This window comes from Idiotropiscis lumnitzeri, chromosome 18, assembly GCF_059441095.1.
Source record: "Idiotropiscis lumnitzeri isolate Australia: NSW breed Sydney's pygmy pipehorse chromosome 18, RoL_Ilum_1.0, whole genome shotgun sequence".
Classification (NCBI taxonomy): Eukaryota; Metazoa; Chordata; class Actinopteri; order Syngnathiformes; family Syngnathidae; genus Idiotropiscis; species Idiotropiscis lumnitzeri.
In genome coordinates this window covers 961,940-984,873 of record NC_142408.1, presented here as the reverse complement: position 1 = coordinate 984,873, position 22,934 = coordinate 961,940, and the positions used below count along the sequence as shown (strand labels likewise).

At 45.8% G+C, this 22,934-nt stretch overlaps 3 protein-coding genes across 4 annotated transcripts; all 3 read right to left on the bottom strand.

The window, feature by feature from the left end:
* Positions 1-880: 880 nt before the first annotated feature.
* LOC148318841 (PH and SEC7 domain-containing protein 4) lies at positions 881-10,440 on the bottom strand. Its single transcript, XM_088281828.1, has 18 exons — positions 10,185-10,440; positions 9,055-9,244; positions 8,911-8,968; positions 6,281-6,656; positions 5,379-5,463; positions 5,061-5,268; positions 4,435-4,938; positions 4,171-4,251; positions 3,980-4,092; positions 3,838-3,896; positions 3,674-3,763; positions 3,559-3,602; positions 3,323-3,483; positions 3,181-3,251; positions 2,786-2,931; positions 2,572-2,716; positions 1,815-1,961; positions 881-1,735 (listed from the first exon to the last, which is right to left on the bottom strand). The coding sequence occupies exons 4-18, from the start codon at positions 6,599-6,601 to the stop codon at positions 1,442-1,444; spliced, it is 2,469 nt and encodes an 822-aa protein (XP_088137954.1). The 5' UTR covers positions 6,602-6,656; positions 8,911-8,968; positions 9,055-9,244; positions 10,185-10,440; the 3' UTR covers positions 881-1,441.
* A 285-nt stretch (positions 10,441-10,725) lies between these two features.
* Positions 10,726-14,208, bottom strand: hcar2 (hydroxycarboxylic acid receptor 2-). Of its 2 annotated transcripts, none has more exons than XM_088281737.1 (3): positions 13,384-14,208; positions 11,708-12,243; positions 10,726-11,471 (listed from the first exon to the last, which is right to left on the bottom strand). In XM_088281737.1, the coding sequence occupies exons 2-3, from the start codon at positions 12,239-12,241 to the stop codon at positions 11,118-11,120; spliced, it is 888 nt and encodes a 295-aa protein (XP_088137863.1). In that variant the 5' UTR covers positions 12,242-12,243; positions 13,384-14,208; the 3' UTR covers positions 10,726-11,117. The 2 variants fall into 2 exon arrangements, with proteins under 2 accessions (XP_088137863.1, XP_088137864.1); XM_088281738.1 differs by having other exon boundaries at positions 11,708-12,213.
* An 834-nt stretch (positions 14,209-15,042) lies between these two features.
* Positions 15,043-21,848, bottom strand: sapcd2 (suppressor APC domain containing 2). The gene is made up of 6 exons (XM_088282230.1): positions 20,918-21,848; positions 18,863-18,996; positions 16,902-17,048; positions 16,709-16,810; positions 16,468-16,587; positions 15,043-16,363 (listed from the first exon to the last, which is right to left on the bottom strand). The coding sequence occupies exons 1-6, from the start codon at positions 21,645-21,647 to the stop codon at positions 16,235-16,237; spliced, it is 1,362 nt and encodes a 453-aa protein (XP_088138356.1). The 5' UTR covers positions 21,648-21,848; the 3' UTR covers positions 15,043-16,234.
* Positions 21,849-22,934: the final 1,086 nt, after the last annotated feature.

Here is a 22,934-nt window from a genome sequence, read left to right as displayed (position 1 = left end):
CTGCTTCATGAAGAGAAAAGTTTTACCCTTCCAAAATAAATCATGGAACACATTTTCAGAGTTGTACCTGACATCTTATTGTACTTGGGAAAATATAAAAGTCATCTTTTCCGTCACAATCAGGCAACATTGATATTACTGGACACTACGGTAGGTACAAATGCACATTCTAATGCAGTGGTTTGCAAATCTTTTGCATCAAATGCCACTTTGTAAAATATGTAGCTCGCCATAGACTTAAATACAGTGTCGGAAAATCAAAAACAAGCTCTCCTTAAATAATATGCATCATACATGAAAGTTAACAAAACATGTACCTAAATAAAAGTTCAAGATTAAATGCAATGTCCGTCTAAGAATCCTGCATTTTGGTCATGACGCCGATCGCAAACTTTTTATATTAAATACAACATCAGAGAAATACACACAAAAAAAAGAGAAAAGTATAATCAAATTTAATTTTTTTTTTTGTAAATACTGTACTGGAAAGCCAAGTTTCAATAAGCTTCATACAAATCTACAATCTTTCTTCTAATGTTTGATTGTATTTCATTCTGTATTTTGACGGAACAAACTTTGAGACTCACATCTTCGATAGCAGGCAAAACATGCGGGCCAACATGGAGTGAGCCGTCAACGTGGGCGATGGGACGCAAGGTGGACGCTCATCATCTTCCTGAAAAAAAAAACAGAAACAAGAGTTACACCGTTGTTTGTATCGCTTAAATTCAGTAGAAATATACTCACCGGGCAACGATTGAGTTCATCTGCGCAGTTCCAAATGTTGCCAAATTCTCCTACATCTTCAATTGCGGGGTTCTAAAGTGTTTAGTCTCGTATGACCGAACAGAAATACAAACGGCACAAAAGGGGGCATGTCTTGAAGATATGACACAAACTTTTTAATTCAGGTGAAAAATTTTTGGTGGGGGAAAAAAAAGAATCAGTCCTTCATTGTAATTCTTTGACACATTAAATGAGAGTCTTTTAAGCAGATATTATGACATAAGATGCCAAAAAATATTTGTTTGGTACCAAAATGAGTATTTCAACATATTGAAAAAAAAACAATACATCTCCAGCACGTGACAAATTGAAAACATCTGAAAGTGGACCCATCATATGGACAAAACAAAAATAAAATTGACACAATGAGTTCACACAAAATGAAGTGCAATCGTTACAAGCTCCGACTTGAACACACAGCACCACCTAGTGGTCACGAACCAGGTAGGCCCATTTCAACTATTTCGAAACAGCATACGATAAATCAATCAATCAGGTCCACACATTTTTGGTCGCTAAACAAATGAATCAGGTTCTTTGCGCTTGGGAATCCCTGAGGTAAATTTTGGTCAAAGTGCACGAGGTGAAAAAAACGAAAGGATTCGAGTGGTCGAGTTTCAGTTTGTACCAGGAATAAACAATTGGCATCTTGCGGTCAGGCGTCCTTATTCAACCGAGGCGCGACTCTCCGGTAAGTCCATCTTTCGGAGACGTTGCGTTTGATTTTGATGGCACTCTGCGGCGCCATTTCCATGTCGAGGGAGGGGCTGGAGTGCGACTTTGTCAAGCGGCCTTCGTCCGCTTCTTCTTCTCCCTCCTCGGCCACCGGTGACGCGCACATTGCTTTGTCGAACAAGCTGAGGACGGCAGCAATGAGGGCGCCGTCACCCGTCTTCTCGACACCCTTCCAAGCCTCCAGCACGCGTGTGTAGTTCTCGTAGCGACATATCTGCGGGCGACATGCAAAATGTCGCTCGTGATTCCGAAACGCCATTTGCTTCTCCGACACGGCCGCCGGGCGTCGCTACCTCGTGCTGCAGGTACTCGGCCCTGGTGCGGTGCTCCTCCATCTCCTTGCCTCGAGCCTTTTTGCCCTCCGGTGGGTTCTGCTGAAGGTACGACAGGTCTGTCTTGAAGGACTCCAGCATTCCAGCGTGAGACTGTAGCTGGCGTTCCTGCACAGGAAGCAGGAAATAAACTAATGGTGACATTTTTCCCCCTCAATATTGTGATTGCTATTCAATATGCAATTATTTTTTAAAAGGTCTGCTTCCCAAGTAAGCAATAAATTCACCTCTATTACAGAAAACAATGTCATTAGAAAGATGTCATGAGTTTTTTTTCCTGTGATGTTTTTTGCTTGCAATAACGCAAATGATAATACATACTACGACATCGAGGACAGCGGCCCCATTACCCGTCTTTTTCCCGCACGTACATGATGGTCCGTAGTCAAGGGACTGTCTCAAACAGAGTGCTCACACGATGTATTTATCTCGGTCAATTCTGCAGTGTGTTGCAGTCTCAAACTTGACCAACAGAGGGTGCTCACACGCAGCGTAAAATGCCCCAAGCTGGTCAGGCGGAGTGCTCAAGAAAGTCAGACAAGTACAGCTCTATGGAATTTGCTGCTCCGCATTGCATTATAGGGCGCCTCGTTCGTTTTGGAGAAAATTTGGCACTTTTAGGTGGCCGCTATTGTCATGAAAACACAGATCGATATTGACAATTAATCACCCAGTTGGTACATTAAGACACTTTGATTGATGACAGTAAGAAACGTACTAGAGTGTGTGCGGACTGCGAGGCAGGCAGGATGGGTCGACAGAACCTCCGCTGGGAGCCGACGGCAGCGGGAAACGGAGGGGCGGAGTGAAGTGCCGACACCAAGTTAATGCGGCTGATCCACGAGGTCATCTCCATTTTGGATCTGAGAAAAGGAATGACGCCGAGTGATGGTCATGCAACACCGTGAACATTAAATTCCTGCCAGACTTACGACGCTTGAAATAGGAAAATTCTCCAGTCGGCAGTCTGCAAACGGAAAACGTGCGGCTTCTTGGTGTAGTCGGCCGCCGGCTCAGCCAGCGAGTGATGGACGCTAACCACCTCCTCGCTGCTCTGCTGCTCGCCCCTGCTGTGATCCTGACACACACAAATGATGATTTGAATGAGTAATAGCGTAAAGCATTATTAAGCAACAAAATAAGCACTTGAGGTGTGCAGAAGACTGCAGTTCATGTGGAAAAATCACCGAGGTGAAGCGTTGCAGCAGACATTTTACTTTGACATTTTGTCCATCAAATTATTCGAGTTATTCGATTAATCGTTTCAGCCCCACAACTTCCATAATTGCACCATCCGAAATGGCATTTAGAGATTAACGTTACTGACCTTCTGTAAGTACAAGACCATTCCCTTCAGCACGCCAAAAAAGGTTTTCCAGCGCCTCTTCCCCCAAGGAGCTGACAACACAAACGCAACGCTTCAGTGTGGCTCCAAGTTGGTAAGGTGGTCAACTTTGTATATCACGTACTGCGCTTGCCGTCAATATCGGCGTGGAGCTTCCTCTGGATGAAGCCCTGCTTTACAACGGGGGCCGCCTTGTCGTGGGGGACGTCCTGAAAGGGGTTGCTCTTGGAGCGCAGCGGCGCGTCCACCTCCTCCATCAAGGCCGAGGTCAGCTCCTGCTCGTCACTGGAGAGACGCCGCTTGAAGATTCATTTCGCTCACCAATCATTTTCGGCAGAGTTTTCATAAACTAGTACTCACACGGCCCACTGCAGCGGCTCACTCTTGATGGAGTTGTAAAGACTCTGTAAGGCGCATTAAAAAACAGGAACAATCATTTTCCAGATCTCAAAACAATTCGACTGCAAGTTCTTACTTTGAGCAGATCCTTGCTAAAGTTTTCACCGTCGTTCATGCCCTCCAGGTTGGACACGAACCTGGACGAGGACATGGCTTTCCCTATGTTCTGAGAAAACACGAGTGAAGGTTGATTATCAGAGCCGCCGCTCAGGGTCCGTTCAGCTCAAGAGTGCTGCCCACCTGTCCGTGCAGGTCCGTGTTGAGGAGCATCAGAGCGCACGTGATGGCGAGCACAGCCCCTGAGGAAGATGAAAGGTGTGACATTTGAGCGTGCGTTGGGTCTGTCAGGTGAAGTCGGGAAGGAAGTGAGATCGATTCCCACCCGGTGAGGAGAAGGCATCCGGGTTGCACTGATGGAAGCGGCCGGCGAAATGCTGGAGCACCCGCTCGCGCTCCTGCGTCTCTCCCAGCAAGATGACCACTTGAAGAAAAGACCTGAAACATGCAAAAAGGGAATGACAAACATATTCACCACGACTTGAGGACATCTCGCTCTGGCTTCGTCACGCTCACCTCAGGGCTTGATCCAGAGTTTGTCCAGTAAAGTCAAAGAACCTGAGGTACGCCTCGCCAACAGCACGACTGAAAGAGTTGCTATCGAGATACACGAGGAACAACTTCATGAATATCATATGAGTTCAAAGTGTGGTAGGCGGGCTGCCTCTCGTGGTACAAAAAAATACTGACAATTTTCATGAGGGCCAATAAACACAGGGTCAGTGTATGACATTATTCTGAGTTGACTAGAGTGCGGAAATATTCTGTATTTGTTCTTACTCTTTGTCCAAGTGCTTGACCACATCCACGCGCTGGATCCCATCCAGTTTAAAGAGACGTTCAGCGAGTCCAAACGCCTTCTCCCGGTCCATATCGCCTCCATTCATGCGAGGCGTCTCAGATTCGGCGCTTCTGCTCGGCTCTCCGTTCGCCACCAGTACCGGCCCAGATCCGTTCAGGGCGCTTGCGACGTCCTGGGCCTCGTGTGCCATTCGGGTCCGATTTGAAACCTTGAGTATCAAAGAGGCGGATTGTCTGCTCTCTTTGACAGCAGATTCCGAAAGGCGGATGGAAGATTGTGGTTCTTCTTCAAGTTGAAGCTGCCCCAATTGCATCACCGAGTCTTCACGGTGTTTCGGAGGCAGTCCGTTTTCCTGTGAGGACTTGTGTGGTTCTCTCTCCGCATCATCGGCTACTGGAACCTTTTGACTTTGGCTTCCTGCAGCAAGTACCTTTAAGGTTGGACCAGTATTGTCAGTTTGCTTTGGCTGTGCAGATGCCTCCCTAAAAAGTACAAATCACATTGAATTATAATGATAAAAAAAAACAATCTATTTTATTTTGAGCCTATTGTCTTATATTATTTATCTCACCCAGCCAGACTAAAAATGCAATCAAATACTCACGCAGTGTTGGAGACGCATTGATTGCTTCCATCCGCCATCTTGGGACCTTGAAATGAATTTTGGTCTCCCGCTGAGTCGGCGCGTCCCGTCATCGCCACATTCGTCTCCTCCTCCCGTGGTTCTTTTGTGCGTAAATCCACAGTGCTACTAACCGCATCGAATGTGACGCCGTCCTCCTCTTCCTCTGAGTCACACTTCAAGACAACCGCTGTGTCAAAAAGGGATGCAAATCACTTTCATGTCTCGCCCAACAGGTAATAGCAACAAACCGTGCGCTCTATTTTCTTGCAAGTAAATGAACCTTTGCGCGATGCGTACCGTTTTGACTGTCGTCTAAGAACTGATGCGCTGAATGTTCCCTTTGTTGTGTCGTCAGCTCCTGTCCCGCTGCGGCATCACATGGCTAAAAATTGCAACGCGGGTCATCGATCATGCACAACATGTGACTGCGGATGCAATATGAGAGGCGGCAAACGGGGCTCTTTCCGCTACATTCATTCCACCCACTAAAGTACTTTTAACGTGGGCATCATGAATGGGGAACAACTGAGGTGGCCATGCAAATCATCACGCTGACATCGACTTCACTGCTCACCTACATATGCTATTTGGAGTTTACACGGCATCATACTGAAATGTGTCTCAATGTGTCCGTTGCCATTAAAACTACATGCGCTGTCAAATCAAGAACACTGAAAATGTGTTTCAGGAAGACGATGAGCCAAAACTAACGGTTGGAGTGTGTCAACGAGTGAATGTTGTCATGAGGTGGAGTCAGAGTCGCAACTTGCAAGTGTTCCCATTCGTGTCCGACTGTGTGCTCCATTCCCGAGCCAAAATAAGGCGGAAAATATATCGGTGAGCGTGGCTCTCGTTTAATAATAATAATAATAATAATTTGCCCTTTATTAGTCCCACAATGGGGAAATTCGAGATTCGAACCCAGGCCTCCTGGGGAGACTGGGTCCTGAACGCGGCGCCTTAGACCACTCGGCCATCCTGGCAGCCGACATGAGATGGCATTACACAGCGCAGCAGGTGCCGAACAATTAATCGGCGTTTCTTTTTTCCCCCCACACTGACACAATACAACATAAGACAAAGACATTCAAACATTCCCCCTTAAAATCTGCTCGTTGACGTTACTGGAATTTGGTTGTGCCAAATATTGCAAAGTATTTGCCCAATTTGATGGCAAAAAAAGAGCATGACGAACCAACCTTGAAGTCATTTCCCGTCAAGTATTGTTGCTCTCTGTGCTCCACTTCATCACCGTGAAACGGTTCGTGCAGCGATGAAGAAATACCGGCCCCAGAGTCGCAGTCGATTCGGAAAGACGGCCTCTCTGCCACGCCGTCAGGAATCTCCCACGGCGCAGTAGCGAAGGAAAGCGCGGCGGCGACAGCGCTGCAGCTCACCGGTCGCATGAGCCATATTGTCTCCTTTATTTCAGCCTTCGCCTCTCCGTTTAAGTGCTGATGATCACGAGGCCGCCGCGGGTCCGAATCAGTCGAATCCAAGCCCAGACGGTCCTCCTCCATCGGCGTCTCCCACCAAAGTTGCTTCTTCTTAGGCAGTAGCGTGCCTCTCACTTATCTGCCATCGAGGAGAACATGTGACACTTGCTGGAGGTTGCATAAAAACAAAGATTCGCTTAAAAAGGTTCATCGCGATAAAAATAGTGGTGAGAATCTCCCAGAGGGAAGGAGTGCATACAGGACGGACAAAAAAAGTCTGATGAGGAAATAAACAGTGGGTCTGTATCGTTGCGATTCATGTGACTGGCAGAGGACTTGCGTAAGTGAGGGAAGCAAATTGTCCACGCCACAACGATTTAGAATTTGAGTTTGCAATAATTCACCACCGCAGAATACAACAATGAAGATGTGATTGACTTGAAGGCCACTTTCAAGGCCTTAAAAGTCGTTTCTTTTCATTGTAGCAAGTTAGGAAAACGAGTACGTCACTTGCGAAAAGCATGCTCCGTCTCGTTAGAGATTAAATTTGAGAACAACCTTCAAACGACTGCCAAAGCACCATCATGTCCAAGTCAAACTGGAAAGACATTTGCGGTTTTAACGGCGATGATGTTCAATAACAGCGTTTTCACATACACAAGTGGTGGCCTCGCGCAAGGTAAGCCGTGCCGTACTGACTTTTTCAAAATTATGAACGCGGTCACTCGACTGTCTCGTGTCAGGTTTTAAATCAGTTTGTTTTTCATAATCTGGCTGGATTTCAAATCCCTATCTGACCTCAGAGCGAGCAAGGGAGATAAAGTCAAAGCGTCGCAGATCGGCAGAGGAGCCGTCTGCATCGCGCGTGTTTTTAAACGTCTTATCGCCACGGCATGCGCTCGTACGGCCGCTGCCACGCGCGCTGTCCACGCAGAAGCAAGTGCATCTGTCGCCAAGGTTGTCAACACAAAGCAACTGGCAGCCAGCGTTAAACATCTCTTATCCTGCAGCTTCTCCTTATTACACCCCAGCGAGCGTCACGCAACCGACATCCGGGTGAAACCTTCACCGCGTTTCCTGCGTGCGCTCACTTCTCACTTCCTGCTGGGTGCACGAAGTGCTTTTGTTGTTCTGTAATGGCTGAGTCGGGAAAAAAGAGAAGTGGCCGTATTTCAAATGTCGTTCTAGCTCATGTTCGCCCGTCTTAAGGTTGACTGGAGTCGAATAAAAAAATAAATTACAATTCCTACACCACACCACTCATGCATTCTCTTAAATATGGTGGTAACTTTTTTAATGAGTAGGGCCCACATTTTTTGGGGGTTCCTAAACACAACAATAAAGATATGAATTACTGGAAGAAAATTGTGCGTAGGTGGGGAAGAACGCTTGGAAGACTCCTCAAAATCGTCAGTGAATCTGCAAAGTTGTTTAGAGGAACACGTTACTTTTTTAGTTGACTTTAAATGAATCCCACCTGAAGCATAAAAAAAAAAAAATCAAGTGGACATTTGAGGTTCATTTGTTAAACACGACGATGACGTGATGACACCTCTTCTGTAAAACACTGCGCCACCTGAGTTTGTTTTCACTTGATTTCAAGCTTTGTATGCATGCATGTCACATCACGATTAGAAGCGTGAGCGAGCCCATCAAAAGATTGAATTTAACAAAAAAAATCTGATTAATTGAAGCGATTTTCTCCATTGAAAAATGCCATTAATTTGTTCCAAGCAGCCACAGTCTCTCAAATTGTAGCCTTAGCGATTTGAAAATTGCATTCTACTATCTTGCAATGTCGATTTCAATTTGATTCATCGTTTATCCCTACTCACAAGTTAGTGTTTTAGAAGATAATATAACTTGGACATGTGACAAATGCATCATGTAAAGTAACAAAAGAATATCAAAGATAATATTCACTTTCAGAGACGTTTTAATCAAATGATGTGTTTATTTGTTTTTTTTTTGTAGTTGTTACAGTGGTGTAGGGCGGTGCCGTGTCGGACTGGGAGTTGTTTTAATGTTCCGTTCACCTAATTTAGCCTCACTTGTGGTACAAAACATTAGAAAGGCCTCTACAGCAAATAATAAACTCGCTCAATGTCATTTCCCGCAAAACACTCTAATAAGAGCAAGTTTGGCCTGGTCTGGAAGTTTCTAGAGCACAATAGAGACCTGAGATTTCAGTTGACACATATTCAAGGAGAAGTCAAAATATTTTAACAAACCGACAGCATGTTGGAAAGCAAAAGAGGAAGAGGGGCAACAGCGGTGTGTAGCGTCTAATTTCTATTGCACACTTAACTATTATTGCTCATGTAACAAGAGCCAGGAAACAGCTCATTCGGAGGATTTTTTTTTTTTTTTAGAGGAGATAAAGTGTGACTTACCACCCCGCGGGTTCGTAAAAACAGCATCATATGATCACCCGGCTTTTGGGCTTTTCATCTAGTGGGTGGAGGAAGAGAAAACAGACATGGCTTCTTACATGCTTTCACAGAGGAAGAACGCAAAAAAAAAATCACAATTTTTACCTGCTGGTTGCCACGAACTAGCTGCACGGCCGCTCTCTGCGCCGAGCAGCATGTCAGAGGGTGTTGTCGCTTGCACGTGGGCCTCGTTTAGGGGTTTCCTCCACAGATAGATGAGAGCTCTCGTTTTGTCGCAACAGATATGGCTGCCAAAAGTCGGGAGGGGGGAGGAAAGAGAAGAGCTAGGAGGAGGCTGTAAGTTGCAAAGAGGAAGAAAGGGCTGGTTATGATTGGCCAATGATTCAGGCGAAAAGACACCTGAGAGGTTCAGCCTACACCCATGGGGCCTGAAGGCACACGCACGCACGCACACTATTTATGAAAACGAACACGCACAAGTCAGGTGAGGGGAGTGGCTCAACTTCATTCCTTCAAACAACACTCGTAGTAATCATGATGTGGCAAAACCAGAAGGTGTCGGTCCAGGTTCAAAGTGACAATGAAAATAGCCTCAAATCAGTGGTTCTCAAACTGGAGTCTGGGGACTCATGTGTTAAGCTCTGCAGGTGCTGAATATTTCTAGATTATTTTACCAATTACCTCAGCGGTTTAACGGATGAAAAACTGAATTTGCATTATTAAACATAATAACGTGCAAAAATTGTGAATTTGTTTTCATCACGTTACAACATCTTCCTGGAAGATTGCAAGATGAATGGCTAGATAGCTGGATGGACGGACAGTCTGGTAGCAATATGCACATATAATTCGTAATAATTATAAAATACTGCAATGCTTCAAACTCTACAATCGCATTTAGCTGTTTCTTTTTATTCAACGTGCGCAAATATCGCGCGTCTAGCAATACACAAACAGCATTTAACTACCTTTTATAAAGTGCTACATAAACTGTGTTGTTAGTGCCGCTTTCATTTCAAACACACTTTTAAATTTACATCAACGATGAGCACGTTCAATATTTCGTTTACGGTTACACGTCCTCGCCGTCGACATTCCACTTCATTCGGACGTCATTAACGTAACATTTAGGGGCATTATGCAATTCATACAATTTCTCTACCGGTGGACAGACAGGTGACAAAATAGGCACATTCCAAAAGTGACTTTACTCCATCACTTAGCATCAGAATCATTAGCATGATTAGCATCGAGATTAAAAAATGTAGCATTACCTAGCATTTATGTCGGCATCATTGCGGTTGGAGTGACCTTCGCCGTCGGCTTCCGAGGCTACATTAAAATGTCGGGAACGGCGACGTCAAAAAGGGACAACGTGGAGCACAAATTTGCTATTGGAACAACGTTTTCAGCGTGCTTCCTAATAATGGTGTGTGGCACCATAAATTGTTAGCGTCTCCGACGTGGCTACAGTTGGGTCGTTCGCCGTCGAAGCCTGCAGAGGGCGCGCTGGAGCTTCGCACTGGATGGGCAGCTGAAAACAGAACAGACGTCGTCAGCGTGACGTCACTTTGGCGCGACTGAGACTTGTTATGTTCGTCCATAGATTTCACCAAGCAGAGTTGGAATGTTTTTGTCGTTTAATGCCCAAATATAGTGATGTAGTTATTTTTACATACAAACACACACCAAAAAAATAAATCAACATTTATTGAACAGTGCCGTTTGAGATGAAATGATTTGTATTTGAACATGTATTTCCAAATACTGGAATACAATACAATACAATACAACTTTATTTATATGAAACGGTACTAAATGAGTAGTTTATTAGTTTTCGGTGAGATTGGGGAAAAACTTTTCAGTCTGCTTTATTGTAATTATCGCACAAGGTATGTCATAATAAACCAAATTGAATATGCAGAAAATTCACAAAAACGTACTCACTTTTTTTATATACATGCATTCAATACATCAAACTATGCACAATCTATATTGTCACTGACCACAACATTAGGCGCATCATCTAATGCCATCCAGCACAAGAGCTGTAGATTAATAGAACATAAAATTGGTCAGTTTGCTCAAAATCAGCACGATTATTGTGGTGTGACTTCAGTTTTACGGCAAAATCAAAGACCAAGGCTCTTGTATCAGATGTCAGTGGAGTGCACCTAAGTCTCCCAACTACGTTCACAATGTGAAAACTACTGGAGGTGTGTGACGTTGGCCCGGCAGCAGCCGGGACATTCCAACTTCTCCTTAGACAAGTAGAGCATGGGCTGGATGCTACTGCTGAAGTCCATCAGACCGAAGGCCACGTAATGGACGTAACAGCGGAAGACGCTAGGTGAGAAGTAGTGCTGGAAGGGGAAGAGCGCCACCGGCGGGAAGTAGTTAAAGACGATGATGGCGAGGATGATGAGCACCATCTTGAAGGCTCGCTTCTTCACCGGGTGCATCTCGTCCCGGCCAGGCCCGGACTGGCGCAGCACCCACAGGATGGCGATGTTGCAGAATACCATGAAAGCGAAGGCGGCCAGGATCATGGCGGTGAAAACCTTCTCCAGGTTAACCACGTGGCACAGGTAAATATCAAAAACATAATTAATTCAGGAAATTTCCCCCTTGGGGATCAAGAAAGGATATTTAATCGCTCATATTCTGTATGATATGTTCAATGATTTTTGGGGGTGGAATCTTTCATACCTCGACTCAGAAAAGGTTGGGAAACACTTCACACACACACACACACACTTCTATATGCTGTATCTACTTATAGAATATGATGTGAGACCTTCTCAAAGTTGACGATGTGGCCCACACACTTGGCGGCGGCGTAGGCAAGCGTGACGAGCCACACCAGCATGGCGAGGCCGGCCCGGTGTTGGCGGTCCTTGAGCTCGGTGAAGGTGATGGGGTGCACCACGGCCACGTAGCGGTCCAGGCAAATGCAGGAGAGGAAGAGCGGCGACGAGTCCTTCATGCCGTAGAAGAAGCGCAACACGTACCAGGTGCTGCTGGTGGTGAGGAACACGATGTTGGCCAGCTCCAGCGGCGGGATGAGACAGAAGAGCACGTCCAGGACGGCCAGGTGCAGGATGAAGATGTCCGATGTGGACGAATCGCCCTTGTTCTTGCGGATGAGCCACAGGACCATGATGTTGGCCAGGATGCCCAGGAACATGTTGATGAACTGCAGGCCCAGGTACCAGATGAGCACGGCTGGCATGTCGCGGCAGCCCTCGTACACCGTCTGTTCCCACGGCGTGGCGTTGAAGGGCCGCTGAGAGATGAGCAGCGCTGACGAGTTGAGCGAGAGGAAACCCATGGCTGAGCAATTTTGGAGAAAAATAATCCGTTTGGAATTATAAGCTATTTTGGGGAAAAATTGATTGAGAGTGAAAGCACGTTTAATAAGCGCGATTATTATTCAACTAGCAAAACTCAACTTGAAAGAAAGAAACCGTAAAATGCATTTGTAACAAAGTAAAAATAAGATATTTCAATAATTGTAATCTTTTATGCGTTCCAGTTGAGAGCAGCATGATCATGATGATGATGATGATGATGGTATGTGATGCATGGATGGTTGGATAGATAGCTGCTCAAATGCTTTACGATAAATACTTCAAACCAAAGTACAGTTTTTATTTATAATACTCCTCATTATTTAATTTGATATTTTTTTATTTACCTAATCAGATTATTTTCACAATGTGTGATATTAAATAATGATTAGCTGTAGTAGTAGTAGTACTTCCTCCCTCTAATGCTATGCCAAAAATGTAACTGGACGGACGTTATTTGTGACACAGAGTACCTTTAGCGCTCTTTTAGTCCTGAATATGAATCCATTAACATGTTCAAACTGACTGTAAATAAAAAAAGAGAATGATCATTGCGATCCTTTCATCATCCAAGCCGCTTCTTACCTTTAATTCATGTCAACGAGTGATCCCGACCGCCCGTCGCTGCGGCACTGACCGCTCCTCAACTTCCACTTTATCGTTAAAGCGTCACTTGCTCAAGTGTGTGTGTGTGTGTGTGTGTGTGTGTGTGGCAGCACTTGCAGTCGTAAAAGTAGTTGCCACATGGCACTTTATGAACTTCTTGCAAGTCTTCTGCACAATTTATATCCGCTAGTAAACCAGAGGCAACATCTCAAGGTGACATCAAATATAACTCAATCTATTTTATTTGACGATTTGTCATCATTGTCACCGAAACCGGAGTATTTTTGTGAAAAAAAGTGTCAGAATTTCCACCGAGTGGTATGAGGAGGAATAATCAGATAAGTACAACAAAATACATTATGAGAGTAAAATCATGACATGGAAAAAAAAAAACACCAATCCAAAATGTTCTCCTTGTCTAAGACGACAAAGTGTGTCCAAACATCACGCAGGTCTGAGTTGTTATTCCAGTTCAAAGACTAACATTCCATCAAGTATGCAAACAATATCCACTTACCGATTGAATGAATCAAAGTGAGCCTTCCGTATTGTGAGCTTGAGCCTCAACAAATGAAATCCTTCTTGGAAGACGCAGCAACACTTGAGGGATCCTGCTCCCATTCTGTCATCCAATCAGAGTGTCCGAAGCCCGCCACCATGTCTCTTTGGGCCCTCGCGCACGCATCCTTGCAAAGAAACATAAAAAAAAAAAAAAAAATGGTTCAGAACAATGACACTTGAGTGAAGGTGGGAAAGGACGTCCGGTGGGAGCAATGCGTTATAAAAAGAACAAAATAGAGTGGTCGAGTTTGGTGAAGCGCGGCCGACATGTCGTGGCAAGCCGTCATCCATTCGACACCGATTGGCAATGATGCAACCAAGCAATGCGGGGCCTGACGGAAAATTGACGGCAGTAAACAACTGATGCAACCGTGCATGAAATCACTCATGATTCAATTCACCGTAACACTTTGGTGAGTGTTACGCCAGGCTGACATGTTTGGTTTTTTTAATGGTCGCCATATACAGAAGGATGGCATCCCAAAAATAAATTTAAAAAAAAAATGGATCTGTTTAATAAGGAAAATTAGCCTTCCTAAAGTGCATGATGAGAATTAAAATGTGCAGTTCAGTTTCAAATGCAACTCTGTCGAACATGACACGTGCTTTTCATTGTGACGTCATCGCTTCAGGGCAAGAAAGTAATGAAGAAGAAATAGGATTAAACATGAAAAGGCATCACCGTTTCAGCATCTACGTCATAGCGGGGAGGCAAAATCAAAAATACCATGCCGATCGCTTTTCCGCTTACACGGGCTCACGCAAACCCCGACTAGTTATATTTCAGACATTTAGCTACGCTAATCTTTTGTTAAATGTCAGGAGGCAGGCAGGCATGAATGAGTACACCTCCTCCGCCCCCCCATGGGTAACACGGTGTTAAAAGTAACAGCGCTGCTCAGGGCAGCAATTAGCTTTTGGTCGCTAAACGGACGAGGTTCGTGCAACAAAATTAGCTTCTTACCGGTGACTTGGTGCCAAGGATGCCTGGCTGTTGCCACTCATGCACGTTCGCGTCCACCACCACTTGCAGCCAATTCATGAAGCTGTCAGCGTCGTGGCGTCAATTTGAACCTTGGAGGTGGTCTTCTTGAACGATGTGCATTGCGGGGCGTCAATGTTCAGCCAACAATATGGCCGCATTGGAACGCTCCATTGAGCGGCGTATACGTAGCTCGGAGCAGCCGCGTTCCAAAGAATAAAACATGTTGTGGTTACATCGCCTACAGTTGAAAAAAAATCCTCATCTAAATAAATGTGCATGTCTACTGATTCTCTCTTCAGTCTCTGTAAATATCAGAACTGGTGCTTTTATGCCGTGCATAAGCAAGGAAAGTAGAAGGATTGCCAAAGGAGTTTGTAATGGTTCCCTTTAACGACTCTGCAGTACCATGGAGAGAGCAGAGGGGGGCGTGGCCATGTTCTTCATTTAAAGTATGCATTTTTTTAAGTCATCACATATTTCCTAATTTCTCTGAATAGATAAAAAGAAAATGTTGACTAATTTCAGTGTCCTGATTAACAATACACTGTAGCTAATTAAAAGAAAGTACTTTTTTTCCAAGTGGCTGCACCTCACGTGTGTAAGAAACAAAAAGAATGCAAGGACGCATAGTCACCCTGTTTGCTCGCATTTATTATTTGACATTTCATTCTAAGTTGAACTACTTGTGATAGCAAGAGGGGGGTGAAGAGTTTCACTCACATTATGTAGTTGAAGCAGCAAAAGAAACTAAACATTCAATGCTATATAACTATGTTATATGCAGACGTCCCGGAAGTACCATACGCTTTCTGTATACACTTAGAGCTTATAATAATTTTACGGCCAGAAACAAACTAAATAGTTTCCGTGTAAAAGTATTGGAGGGCTACACTTCTTCAGAGGAAAAATTTTGCGGGTCATGCAGTCACGTAGACGACAAAAACGGGATTTTTGCATTCTGAAAAGAGCCAAAAGGTGTTTTTAAAAATGTCCCAAACCACCGAATACTTCTTCCACTTTCCTCCGCGTGCAAACTTTCAAATTTCTCTCCTCCGCCTCTGGATCGACATCACGTTGGCTTGAAGACTGACTTCCCCCCTCCTCCATCGCCATCATCATCTCACAAAAACAACACATTGAACATGCTACTTGAATATAAAAACCTTTTGTTTTTAAAGAAAAAAAAACACTCCAACCAGAGTCATTGTAGAAGTTGGGTGATAAGAGGGGGAGGGGAGAGTAAAATGTATGTTTGAAATGAAGGGGCCAAACTTAAAACTGAAAACAAAGGTGATGATTTGCATCAAACATTATGCGGTTTTTCAAATGAGATTCTGCTGCTTTCTACGAGAGTACACTAATCCCACCGCAGTTTACTATTCACAAATGTGAGTTTTTTTCTGTGGAATCTAAGCTAAGTTTAGCCTGGGTTGTTAGTGGAAGTTGCAGGGAGTTTTTGCTGCATGTGAATGCACATGCACACCTTTAGTTCATTTCTACAAAATCAAATCTTATTGAACATACTCAATAATGCAAGGTAGGTTTTAAACTCGATTTAAGTGTGGTGGGATCATAGTTTGTGCTATTTACAGTCTAAACGATACATTGGGTGCGGTGGAGGGACGACAGTAAAGACAATTAAGAGGTCGGAGGTGAGTGGCTTGGAGTGTTTCTGCCTGTTGCAATACACAGTTAGCTTGTGGAGTGGCGACGTTGCAAGGTGCAGTGAAGGGGTGTGGAAAAAAGGTGCATGGCTGCCACAAAGGCTCAGTCGGGTAAACAACGATGTCAGTCTGACGAATCCGACCTGCAGCGGAAAAGGTCAGATGAAGGTGGAGTCCATGGTGCTGGTGTCCTGGACGCTGCGGGAACGCGCCTCGAACAGCTGCTTGATCAGCGTCGACTTCTCCTGCTCCAGTTGGGCGATGCGCTCGCTCTTCTCGGTCACCTCCTTCGTGGGGGGAGGACGAGGAGGAGGAAAGAAGGATATAAAACTCAGGTGGCCCAAAACGAAAACAACAACGCAGGATTGGAGGAATGGACTTGGGGGGGAACCTGTGTGAGGAGTCTGTTCTGGTCCTTCAGTCTCAGGATGGCTTGAGGTGGAGCAGGAACCGGAGGCTGGGAGGTCGTTGAGAGCGCAGCCGTTTGACCGCCGCAAGAAGGGAAGGGTGACTGGGGGAAAAAAAAAAATGAGAGTTCAGCGTGAGCCAAACTGTAGCTTACCACAAACTATACTTTCGGTCCGATATAGGACAGTAATTTTATGTGTTTTGCGCGTCAGGTTGATTCTCACCATTCCAGTGCAGCAAATAAGGTCATTGAGGCACCGGTTGACTTCTTGTAATTTGGGAATAAGAATGTTGATGCGACTCTGGTTGGCTTCAGTGAAAAAGTCCTTCAAAATCAATAAAAACATTTGGAAAAATGCTTAAACTCGCTGCACGATGTGTCATGGAAGTTTTGGATTCTGACAGGTCTTCACTCACCGTGCATTGGGAATTCTGCCCGACCTGCCGCTGCCTCTCGGTGACATTGTGGATCTGACCCTGGTACCAGTCTCTGGCGCGCTCCACCACCTCCAGGCCGGCCAGCAGCGAGTCCTTCTCCTGCTCCAGCTCCTTCATTTGCTTCAGCTGCAAAACACAAATGAGCTTTTGAGGGCGAAGCAAAGAGCACAAACTCCACAACTTGAGAAGAAACTCTTTTGTGAAGAAGGCGCAGACAAAGACGCAGAGTCCGACTGAATCCTGAACAATGTCAAGAGGAGCCATCGGTCCAGCGTCATGGCAACCGCGCAACAAACCAAGAATGGAGCGCCTCAATTACGGCCACCCCTCTGTGTCTACGAGAGTTGTGCTGACCTGGCTGTCCATGCTTCACAGTCCTGGCCTCATCGTTGGCATTCAGCCACCCCCACCGTCTCCCCGCCATGTGTCCCTGACATGGTTCCATCCCCACATCCCACGTTTAAACAACAACATCAGAGCAGAAGTCATTTGTCGGTCTGTGTCTAAATAAGGCAGACAAGCGAGTGCGTTAGTGGTGAGATGAGGGAGCTCGTGTCAATGAATGTGCCAAAAACAGAGAGCGGCAGAGAGTCGAAAGTGCTGTGTGTGTGTACCCCAGCCGGCACATAAATACACGCCACACACACAATAATAGTACAACAGTTGCACAGGCTGCTCGACACAATGGAGGAAAGAGCGACAATGCAACAGCGGCCCAAAGGCATTAAACAATGCCCAAATTTAACGGTGATGAAAGAAGGTCTTAAATGTGTGTGTGTGTGTGTGTATAATATATATAAATAAGATTCAGTTACTGATTTGGTCCCAAATATGTCAGAAAATTGGCGAAAATGATGACCGTTGTTTTTTAAAGAATAAATCGGCCTACAGAAATTCGGAGCATTTGGACAAAATAATTTTCAAAAAGTATCGAAACAATTAGTCAATTCTCAAAAATAACTGATGAACTGAATACTTGATTAATCGTTGCACCTCTAAGATGAAGTACACTAAAAAGTTCAATACAACCGAACTGTACAAAGAGTCACCAGAGGGAGCCCGTGCACCGCAAGTGGTACGAGTAACCAAGAAAGTCTTGCCTGTGATCCCAAGTTGCACTCGTTCACACAGAATACTGTCAGAACATTAAACCACACGTCAGAACATTAAACCACACGTTAAAACCGCTCCTTTTTCTGACTAAACTCCTCACAAAAAGTTGACACTCCACTTTGGCCTCCGCCTACTCACCCACAGAAAAAAGTGCACGGCCTTGCTACTGTACAGGCTGCTGCTGAGCGGGATGAAGACGGTGGTGTACGCGGCCCACACCGCCGTCCAGGCCGGGCCGGCTTCCTCCACATCCACCGGGCCCCTGAGCCCGACCCGGCTCGCTACCATTGGGGCAGCAAAGTCAGCCTCGGTGGGAGGGACACTGGGGAGGGGGAGGAGGAGGAGAGGGGCAGGGAGGGTGGGGAGAGGAGGAAGAGAAGGGGGAGCCGGGGAGTCGGTTGGCCACCTCGGAAGCAGAGGCGAAGGGGATACCGGCGAGGAGAAAGAAGGAGATCAGGACTGCGGGGGAAGGTGGGAAAATGGTGGAAGGCAAGGGGGGAGAGAGACGGAGGGTGGGAGTTGCGCCTCATGGGGGAGGGACGAGCTGGGAGGGGAACGGGGTAGCCAATAGGAAGTCGAATGGGACTTTTCTCTTGTTGTTCTATTCTCTCCACGAGTGACACGAGTTGCTTTGTGTACAGTACAATCCATCGGCCCACTTTCTATCGAGCAGCATCGCAGGTGAGCTGGGGCCTATTCCCGGTGACTTTGGGAGGGGGACACACTAAAAAGAATTTTAAAAATGACTAACAGCTCCTCATAGACATCTGATGACTTAAATGTGAAGGTCATATTTGTGTGTAAAAATGCCATTTTAGCACACCGACCATTTCGTAGTCCACTCCGTTGGCGATTGTGTGGCGCCTCTGCTCCTCCCGACCGCGGTTGTGGCGTTTGGAGCTTCCGCTGAAGCCTGTCGCAGACTCACTTTGGGATCGGGGCAAACCGGATTTGGCAACACCTGCACACGCGGAAGCAATGATGGGTTATTTGTGGAGCAACACCGGACAGTAAGGTATCTCCAAACACCAGGAAGGGGACAAATGTTACCAGCGGTCACCACACGAGGGCGCCATTCCATATGGACACATGAAGAAGGATTTGGGCCACAGTGGAAGATTTTTCCCCCCCATTCATGTTAAAAACTTATCATTTTAAAAACTTAATCACCAAAGTATGGACCTTCATTTTGAAAATATCCAACTTTATTCTTTGAATAATACCACTATTCTAGAAAAAAAACTTTTGGTGCAAGGGAAATATGTCTGTATTCTCATAAGATTATGACTTTAATCTCTTAGTGTAATTGTTTGTTTATTTTCAGTGTGGCCTTAATATTCTCTTGTAAAATACACAAGGGACAAAGAGGCTTAATAAATAGTCAGAGTAGTCCCCATGTGAGATCTATTTGACCCATTGCACCCAGAACAAGTCCATCAGAACAGTGCGGCAAATGCATTTGAAAGAAGAATACATTTTATGTTCCAATACTAGTCAAAACACGATCACACTCACGTTAGGCAGCAGAAAATTTGCTTGCTTTCTACTAACGCTCTTGAACTGTCTGAGAAGTGTTCGCCTCTTCGGAGGCGACGGGGATAAATTAGTAACACCTCAAGACTGAGAGTCTTGATGTTTTTTTTTTTAAGACTATAACGAGTCAAAATACATCGAGTAGTAAAGTGAGGTGTATTCAAGTACGCCTATTTTGTTGGGCCTGCCACTCTGTTACATGTCCAACCTCCAGGAGAAAGTGAACTTCTGGCAGGAGTTTTTGGTGGGAGATTTCACAGCTGTCATGCTTTTGGCAAGGCCTGACCTGCGTCCTGTAATCTGGACTAATCCTACTGGGTTTGGCGGCATGGAAGAGATTATAGCATGGACAAGTGCTGCTCTGTCCTCTGTATGAGGATGCCCGAAATTTGGCAAATTGAGGATGCTGAACGTCCCAACAAAGTGCACAAGTAAAAGTTTTCTGGAAACGCTTTTGGTAAGTTGACGCCAAAATGTCATCTTGGTAATAAGTGCGCACCCCACCCTCTCCTGCAAAGTGGCACGATACAGGTTGGATAAATTGGGAAAATAAAACACACTGTATGGGACTGAACAGCATAACACACTAGACGCTATTGTGCGCTGGTCCGGTGATCCGTTTGTGTTAGAGTCAAATGTAGCAAAAGTCTGAACCAGCGAGCGCTGCCGGGTGGAAAAAACACGGGAAACTTTTCAAACAAGTCAAGTAAGTTAGCAGGGAGAGGGGGAGTGCCACCCTAGAGGCAGGCTGGCTGTGTGGCGATCAGACTTAACCCGAAGCAACTCATCAGGGGGTTGAGCGTGTGTGACACCCAGCCAGCGTGGTCGTGAGAGTGACCCGAGGAGACGTACGAGTGAGCTAATGAGCTAGTGGGGCTCCTAAAGCGTTATTTCCCTCACACCAGGGGGAGAATTGACCATCGGCAGTCCCGCAGCACGAGGGTCATGGCACCAAAGGATGGTACTTGTCTGATCAAGCCGGCTTTAACAACACCAATGACTCAGTGAGTTACAACAAGCTGAACAGGAGTCCCTCAAAAAGCTTGAGGAACACTTGTTAAAACAATAAACCAATTTGAAACCATTTGTGTCAAAATGTGGTCAATTTCAGATTTTTTTCCACAATATTTCAGTTTGGGTTTTTTTTCCTAAATGAAAACGCTTATTGTATATATTTGATTATATACATCCCTGCGTATACAAGAAATGTATTGCGTTTAAAAAACATCAATTGCCCCTGCATTTTAATATCATTTTTATGATGAATGCCATATTTGTGGCAAAGAACCCCCCCCCCTTCACCTGCTCATTCATTTTTACACGTTACAGATGGTTCGGGTTGCACATACTTGGTGCTTGGAGCTGTGGTGACTCCAGGGCCAGCGACTCGATGGACCTGACCCGGCTCTGCTGCTGCTGGGGTGGCTTTGAGAGGTGACCCGGCTCCACCCGATAAGACCCCTCTTGAGGGGCCGGGATCCGCTCCAGACTACGACCTGGTCTCTCATAGCCCGCACCATACCTTGCCGATCCGCACGCGGGATGGCCGGCTCCTTCCTCCGGCCTAGGGCGGCTCATCAAGGAGAACGCCCGATGCGGGTGGATGTTGGTCACGTTGCTTGGCCCCAGCGGGCGAACCTTGTTCTCCACCCGGCTGCATGCCGACCGCGGGGCGGGCTGCGGAGGGACCGCCGCCTGCGCTTTCATCTGACAGCGGTTCTCCGGGTTCAGCATCGAGTAGCGCAGCCCCGCCACGAAACGTTCGAACGTGAGGCAGCCGTGCGGAGGGGTGACCCGGCGGAGGCAGCTCAACACCCCGCCGGGTAACTCCCGAGTGTCGGCACCCTGCCAGCGGCTCTCGATCTCGGATATGTGGACGTAACCGCGACCAGCGTCGTCCAGGATGTCAAACAGGGTCCGCAGGCTGTGAAGAAACGCTTTGGGCAGTCCGTCCGTGGAATACTCTCCCTCTTTAAGTTGACTTTTGCCGTTAAAGGCGTCTTTCCTGGGCCCAACTCGGCCATAAATTGCCGATGTGCCGCTTCTTTTGCTGCCCTGCTCCGTGGCTATCAGAGCCATGACTTACTAAAGTCGTCCAGTTAGCATAAACCACCACGAGTCAGAGAACTACAAACTAACAAACCGAAACACACAATTTGTCTTAATTTAAACTATCACGCGTAATTTTTAGAGAGATGTAAAACTTCGGCGTCATGTTTAATCCCGCGTTGGCTCGTGAAACTTCACTTTTTAACACTCCTCTCACTCCTCCGGCGGAGTCCAGCACCGCCCTTCAAACGTATGTGCGCGAGCGCACCCAGCCCGCCGATTGGTCGAGGAGCGCCACAGCCGAGCGCTGATTGGTGGAGAGCAGAGGTATGCTGCATTTTGAGTTGCTTTGTGTTAAACATGCATTGCTCAGAGTGGGGACGTTAGTCATATGGGGGATTATAATTTCTCTATGATTTGAAAAAAATCCTGCTCATACTCAAGAGAAAGAAAAAGGCGAGCCAAATAAATAGTTTCTGTGAAAATTATTTTATTATTGTGGCAGTCAAAATGCGTACACACATTATAGTATTTTTTAAAGTAGCATTTTTCACATTTACAAAACCATTCATCTTCGGTCTATTTTTATTAATGATTGACTGGCGACCAGTCTAGGGTGTACCCCGCCTCTTCATGCCATTCCACTAGTTTGGATAGCACAAAGCCTTTAAGGAGTAAACTGTCTGAAAATATTTCTACTCCACCTTCCTGAGTTACTTACTGTCTACGGAACTTGAACGCTCACTCTGCTTCCATCTGTTTTGCAAACGTCCAAGAGTGACTCATGTTGGAACAACAGTGTATTCCCCGTCATTTAAAGCCTTCCTGATCTAATCCGATAATATTGGAATTGTCCTACAATGCTGATGTGACGCCCCAAGGATGTCAATCATCCATTGCCTTCATGTAATCAATCGTGTGCTGGTTATTCGAGTCAACAAATAAATAGGGTGGAAATCGATCATGGCTGGAGGTTGTGGATACAGCGGAGATAAAATAGAGCAACTGGTCAAGTAGCCTCAATTTGTTTTTGTGTATTGTAAACCACACACAGGAAGGCTGTAGTCAAGATTTGAATCCTCAACCTCAGATCTGGAAGGCAAACATGCTCACCACTTGCACATCATGCCGCTTGTGTTAGCGTGGTACTGCAAAAACGTTGAAGTGTTTTGCAGGCTGGCTGAGAGTGAGCTGCTGTTATATAAACCAAGAAAGTGAGTGGCAGCAAAAGAAGAGAGGTCACAGCGAGATGGCTCGACTCCAACGCTTGTCCGTGCTCTCGTCTTCTGCTGTCATGCCCATGCACACGTCTTCCCG

Bases quoted from the DNA above. Each gene is read 5' to 3' on its own strand.
- hcar2 (XM_088281737.1), bottom strand. From the start codon at position 12,241: ATGGGTTTCCTCTCGCTCAACTCGTCAGCGCTGCTCATCTCTCAGCGG. The intron at 11,472-11,707 runs GTCTCACATCAT...AACCTGGAGAAG, and splicing joins ACATCGTCAACTTTGAGAAG to GTTTTCACCGCCATGATCCT.
- sapcd2 (XM_088282230.1), bottom strand. From the start codon at position 21,647: ATGGCTCTGATAGCCACGGAGCAGGGCAGCAAAAGAAGCGGCACATCG. The intron at 17,049-18,862 runs GTCGGTGTGCTA...TGTGTTTTGCAG, and splicing joins ACGGAGTGGACTACGAAATG to CTGAAGCAAATGAAGGAGCT. The intron at 16,364-16,467 runs GTTCCCCCCCAA...CCCCCCACGAAG, and splicing joins AGAACAGACTCCTCACACAG to GAGGTGACCGAGAAGAGCGA.
- LOC148318841 (XM_088281828.1), bottom strand. From the start codon at position 6,601: ATGGAGGAGGACCGTCTGGGCTTGGATTCGACTGATTCGGACCCGCGG. The intron at 4,939-5,060 runs GTGAGTATTTGA...TGTACTTTTTAG, and splicing joins CAATGCGTCTCCAACACTGC to GGAGGCATCTGCACAGCCAA. The intron at 1,962-2,571 runs GTACGTTTCTTA...CTTCCTGTGCAG, and splicing joins CGCAGTCCGCACACACTCTA to GAACGCCAGCTACAGTCTCA.